Genomic DNA, 6,428 nt, shown 5'->3' on the forward strand with positions numbered 1-6,428 from the left:
AAAGAATAAAACCTACAGTATATGTGACTTGTAATCACATCACCATATTTTGCTTCATTTAGATCATATGCGAATCATAGCAACCATTAGAAATGCAAGGTCCAAGTGTTTTTCACATACATGTGCATGCTAGCTGTTGCAGTTTGTATGTCAGTGTGCATATGTGTGTTTTGTGGAGGTGGGGTGTATATAATGCTATTGGGGCAGGGAAGGGGTGTGTGGGGGTGAAAGTGAGGCCCCTCTGTAATTGGCTCTGAGCCTAATGTCACATTATGCATCTCATTGTGTCTTTGTGATGCTGAGGAGTATAAATACAGCCCTCTCAGTGTTCTCACACACACACATATGAACTGAGTTCTCAGAAAAAGAAGCTGCGTCTTAAACTTTGTGCAAGTGGATTGTTCTTGAGACGATTGCAAGTTCTCAACCAAGACTTTGCGGAAACAACTTTAAGATGGATTCTGATGCAAGTTCCACATGCAGTCGGTCTTCTTCACCCGAGCTGACTGTGGACTCCAGCTTTTTCTCCAGCAAGGTGTTTCAAGCTTACTGCGCAGATAGAGAAACAGGGCAGCCCAGGTCTGAAAAAACACCACAGTACACCGGATCTGGTGGAAAGAGCCACACACGGGCCGATCTCTCCAATGATGACCTGCAAGATCTACGACTCAAAGTGAACAGCCGCGAGCGCAAACGCATGCACGACCTCAACCAGGCCATGGATGGGCTCCGAGAGGTGATGCCCTACACGCAGGGCCCGTCCGTACGCAAGCTGTCCAAAATCTCCACCCTGCTTCTCGCCAGAAACTACATCCTCATGCTGTCCAGCTCTCTGGAGGAGATGAAGAAGCTAGTAGGTGATGTTTACGGAGCCAGCGGTCAGAGTCACTCGGCTAGACGGGTTCTACCACCAACTTCGGCTGCTGTGGCATCCCAGTTGCCGCTGCTCTCGCTTGCCCCGTCTCTGCACTCTTTGGTGGGCAGCACTTCCCAGCACACCTCCACATCGATGGTGGCCCAAGCCCCTCATTCTCCACCCTCGGCTGGGTATCTGGGTTTCCCTGCTCCACCTCTTCACACCCTGCTGAAGGACCCTCTGCATCTCTCCAGCGGCTACAGGCATTTTCCCGGCATGCCTTGTCCCTGCTCCCTTTGCCAGCCTCTTCCAGCTTCCACAGCCAGCCTGCACAGCCTCTCAATGGGGAAGTGATTCAGGCGAGGCCCAGGCTACAGGCTGAAGTAGGCCGAAGTTAAAATACGGACTCAAGAAGAACTGAAAGCCTCTGGATGTGTTTCTAGATGTGTTGTAAACTTTGTAAATGTCCTGTACATAATTTCTTTTCTAATAAGCTGCTGCTATTTTTATATCAAAGAATGTTTTGTACTGTTATATAGCGTTTTTGAATAGTCACTGTATGAACATATGTGCTTGTATGTTCTTTGTAGCAAAATGGCAATTGAAAACGTATAGTTTTGTTTCTTAAATTAAACATCTATTATTATAATGAAAAATACCCTGATTTTTCAGTGTCTTCATTTGATCATCTAAACAATCTGTAATATTTCAAAGAAGTGCACCTTGTTTAAGGAAAAGCATTCATGTTTAAGTATTTGAGAGAAGCTTTTAGCAAAAGAGACTTAAAATGCATTCAAGCTCAAACCCATGACTTTGGTGTTGCAAGCATCACGCTTTACTAGTTTAGATATAGGAATATTTGCAGATCTATTGACTTAAGTTCAACACATTTTTTAATCCCAATCAAAACAATTTAACAAGTTGTATATATTATAAATAATATTTAAAGATTACACAAAAGATGCAAAATTAATAATGATGAAATGATGAAATGATGTAAAAATAATACAAATATATACGGTTCTGTAATGTCAATGCTTTTATTTTATTTTATTTGTTATATTTATTCTATTCTATTTTATTTTATTTACTCTAGTATGCTTTGCAACTATGGAAAACAATGCACCATTTTACTCAGGAGATTTTTAACCCATAATTTTATTATTTTTATTTATTTATTATTTATATTCTCCCTGGTGAAGTTCAGTGGAGATCAAATTTGTACTAAAGTTAAACCTTTTTAAATCATTTATTTTAAAATTGCTAAACTGGCATTGCAATTGACATTTATTCTTAATTTACTTGCTTGTTCAAATACAATTGAACAACAACTTTTTTACTTAAAGGAATTGTTGGAAATAATTCAAGAACAAGTACTAAATATGATTTTCAAACCATATTAATTTAAATAAAGCTGATATAAATATGAAATAATGAGGTGCTAAAAAAAAAAAAAATGCCAGCTGCTCATCTGTTCTGAAATTATGTGTCAGTGTTTGTCAATGTGTTTCATGATATATATGAATATAAAATGAGTCCATATGCTTTCATCCAGCACCATTACCGCAGTATTGCCCACACCATGTTTATGTTTTTAGCATATGCTAACAAACACAGGCATCATTTCTGCCCACTATAAAACGCTGACTTTGGACTGAACCATCTGTACCGAGACTAGTTAATGTATGAAAAAGAAAGGCAGCCAGACCGCTCGGAGCCCGGGGCCTACTCTCACCCATCAATCAGAGAGAGAGAGACGCAAGCTGTCGCCAGGTTGGCGCGTCAGCATTGTGCAGCACACGCAGGGGACGGCCAGCGCTTCTTTTCATGTTAGTGCAGGAAGATTTGTCACTGTCCAATAAAGCTGTGATCATATTCAGGCCGTCCTCCCTGGGAGTCGTTTTCATGAAAGGCTCTGACAGCTGTGCACACCATCATTTGTTAGCTGGAGAGATCATTTGACTTATTGGATCTTCTGATATGACCAATGGTTAGAAATGAAGGTGTGAAGCATATGCACAATGGCATCAGAAATAAACCAGGACTCAGAGTAAAAGTGAAAAAATGCACAAATTCCACTGTGCTGTTTCTGTATTCATAGAAATTGATACTTTCATTCAACAAGGATGCATTAAATTGATCAAAAGTGACAGTAAAGACATTTATAATGTTTCAAAAAAGTACTATTTCAAATAAAAGCAGTTCTTTTAAGTTTTTTGTTCATTGAAGAATCCTGAATAAAACGTATCATGGTTCCCACCAAAATATGAAGCAGCACAACCGTTTACAATATTGATAATAGTAAGAAATGTTTCTTGAGCAGCAAATCAGCTTTTTAGAATGATTTTTGAGGATCATGTGACACTGAAAACTGGAATAATGATGCTGAAAATTCAGCTTTGCATCACAGGAATAAATTGCATTTGAAAATATATTGAAATAGAAAGCAGTTATAAATAAATTGTAATAATATTTCACATTATAACTGTTTTTACTGTATATGTGATCAAATAAATGCAGTCTTGGTGAGCAGAAGATATTTCTTTAAACATTAAAAAGTCTTATATCAACCCTAAATTTTGAAGGGTAGTGTGTGCACTCATAAAGTTAAAAATGCTAAATTTACTCTGTGTTTAATTTATGCATATAATATAACTGCATGAGGCTTCACCATACACTAAAATTCTGAATTAAAAAGAATGTTGTGAGTTCTAAACAAGTGCAATCCGAAGCCAACATCAGTTGCATGCTGTCAGTGACCTCTGAATAAAATTGTGAGTCATCTTGCAGTTCAAGTTTAACCTAACCCACTAGACACGCACTATAGAAGGCATTCCTTGGGAGGTATAAAGCAGAAATATTAAATTAACAAGTACAGTAATATTTTACTTTTATTCACATTTATTCATTTAAGTGGATGCTTTTATCCAAAGTGTCTTACAAAAGAGGAACAAAAACATGCTTTTTGGTGATACCTTTGAAACTGTGTATTTTAATGTTTATTAGTGGAAAGCTTTATTTTTTTAGACTTCTGTTTTAACTGCATTAATATGCACACAATTTAAGTTTTTACAAACTGAGGGAACATTATTTTGTGTTTATCAACCACATAGCACAGATTCTGCTGTTAGGAGAGCTCTTCTTTGAAATATCAGTTAATATCAACTTTTAACGTTTTATCATAATCAAAGCAATTCATCACTGAAGGAGTGGATTTTATGCTCTTTGCATGGTGAAATCACACAGCCTTGAGTGGCTTATTTACTTTAACATACCATGGTACAACACTCTTAAAAAATAAAGCTGGTTTTCGCAGTGAAGTCATCGAAGAACCAATTTTCTTAATGTGAAGGACATTTAAAAAATCTGAGGTACTTTTTTCCACTATAAAGAACCTTCTGTGGAATGGAAATGTTCCATAGATGTTAAATGTTTTACATGGAACCATCAATACAAATAAATAGCCTTTCTTTTTTAAGAGTGCAGTTTTTAGACATTATATTACTGATACCGAAGCATACACACAAAAGGTATTTTTGCAGTGATACCATAGAAGAAGCATTTTTAGTTCCCCAAAGAACCTTTCAGTGAACAGTTCTTAAAAGAACCATTTTTTCTTACTGTGGCCAACATTTTAAAATCTAAAGAGCCTTCTGTTGAATGGAAGGGTTCAATGAATGTTAAAGGTTCTTCATAGAACTGTTCACTGAAAGGCAGGGGGCAGCCCGTAACACAGCCCCTCTCACTCCTTTATATTTCATAATATTTATATTTCCTTTATATTTCATAATAATGCCAGTGCGCAGGATGCAAAATGCTGCAAACAAATGCATTTTGTACTTGAAATCTTCATTTGTACGAAATCCTTTTACACACGCACACAGTTTGAGACTGTATTTCTCAAGAGCTAAATCAAGTGTGAAAAATTTCTCCTCGCAGGAATCCCGGACAGACAACTGAAAGATCAGAGGAGAGATGAAGAGATGTGTCTCTGCTCTCCTCCCTCTCTCTCTCACCCTAAATGGAGGAAGACAATAGCACTCGCTCTGAGCACAAAGAGAGGGCGCAGGGGGCAGCCCGTAACACAGCCCCTCTCTTTTTGTGCTTTTTTCTCGATGCGGTAACCAGCCCGGTCAGCCTGCAGAGGGCCCTGACACTCCAATGGCAACACAAAGGCCCTTAGCTCCTTATTTATGGGCCCATTGACAGTGCTAAAGAGCTCCTGTCAGGGGTCTGCTCGCAGTCAGCTGGTGAACGTCCCAGCGGGGGGAGGCAGCTGCCATCCTGCCCGGAGAAGAAGCTCCCTCTGCGGGTCCCTGTGTCCCTGCGGCCCCCCTGAGTCAGGGCCCCCCCTCCAGGTCCCAGGCACAGGTGGGTATGGGAAGCTGAACACATTGTGGGGATTACTGGGAGATGTGGCCCGGCCTGCTGCACAGGGATAATTAGACATATTGACTTGTGCAAAGCTGGTGTTTCCTGATTGGGGCAGATGGTAACGGTCCATAGAGAGATAACAGCAGGGAATGTATCTATATGTGAATGCTTGTTAGGAAAAGGTAGGGACACATAGGCAAGCATATGAACATATGTAGGTTTTTCTAGTAATTTTTTTTTTAATATGCCATGCCACTGCAATATTACTTTACTTTATATGTTTATTTTATTAATCAAAAACAGTAGTAGTAAAATATTATTGCAACTTAAATATTTTATACATATATTTTTACAACAATATCTTTGCATACCATATTTATTAATGAATGTATTCAATTGTTTAAAAATACAGTAACAACAGTAAAATTGTGAAATATTATTATAATTAAATGTTATAATTATATATATATATATTAACATATATTATAATGTTTTTGAAAGAAGTCTCTTAAGCTCTCATCAAGCCTAATGAAAAATTATTTGTTTACTGTATTTTTGATCAAATAAATGCATATTTGTTCAAAATTACAGTAAAAAACTATAATATTTTGTATTATTACAGTTAAAATAACTATTATAGATTTTTCTGTATTTTATTCCAATGTTTTTGAAAGAAGTCTCTTATGCTCAACAATGCTGCATACATCATTCAATGTTTGTTTGTTTTTTTACTGTATTTATGATCATATAAAAGCAGAAAATAAAGAAAAATTGTGAAATACCATTACAAGTTAAAATTAATTTTATATATATATATATACATAGATCTTCTGTAAGAATTTTAAAAATGTTTTTAATGTTACAATATTATTATTTTTTTACTGTATTTTTGATCAAATAAATGCATTTATTTGTTCACAACTACAGGAAAATTGTGAAATATTATTGCTATAAACTACTGTTTTTTTGTTGTTGTTTTTTATATATATTTTAAAATGTAATTTAAAAACATTTCATATTGTTGTCAATGTTGAAAACAATTGTATTAATTTTTTAAATATTTTTATGTGATAGATTTTTCTCAAGATTGTTTGACGAATAGAAACTTTTTTGTTGTTTTGTTTTGTCTGGATTCATTTGTAGGCTATATATAGAAATCATACATGTTTTGAACAACATAAGCTCAAGTAAATGACTT

General features: G+C 36.3%; 1 protein-coding gene across 1 annotated transcript; it reads left to right on the plus strand.

Moving 5' to 3' along the window:
• Positions 1-454: 454 nt before the first annotated feature.
• olig4 (oligodendrocyte transcription factor 4) lies at positions 455-1,210 on the plus strand (the record flags this gene model as incomplete). The annotated part of the gene is made up of 1 exon (XM_079436677.1): positions 455-1,210. The coding sequence occupies one exon, from the start codon at positions 455-457 to the stop codon at positions 1,208-1,210; it is 756 nt and encodes a 251-aa protein (XP_079292803.1).
• Between the last annotated feature and the right edge of the window lie 5,218 nt (positions 1,211-6,428).

The sequence above is a fragment of the Barbus barbus genome (assembly GCF_936440315.1).
Source record: "Barbus barbus genome assembly, chromosome: 16".
NCBI lineage: Eukaryota > Metazoa > Chordata > Actinopteri > Cypriniformes > Cyprinidae > Barbus > Barbus barbus.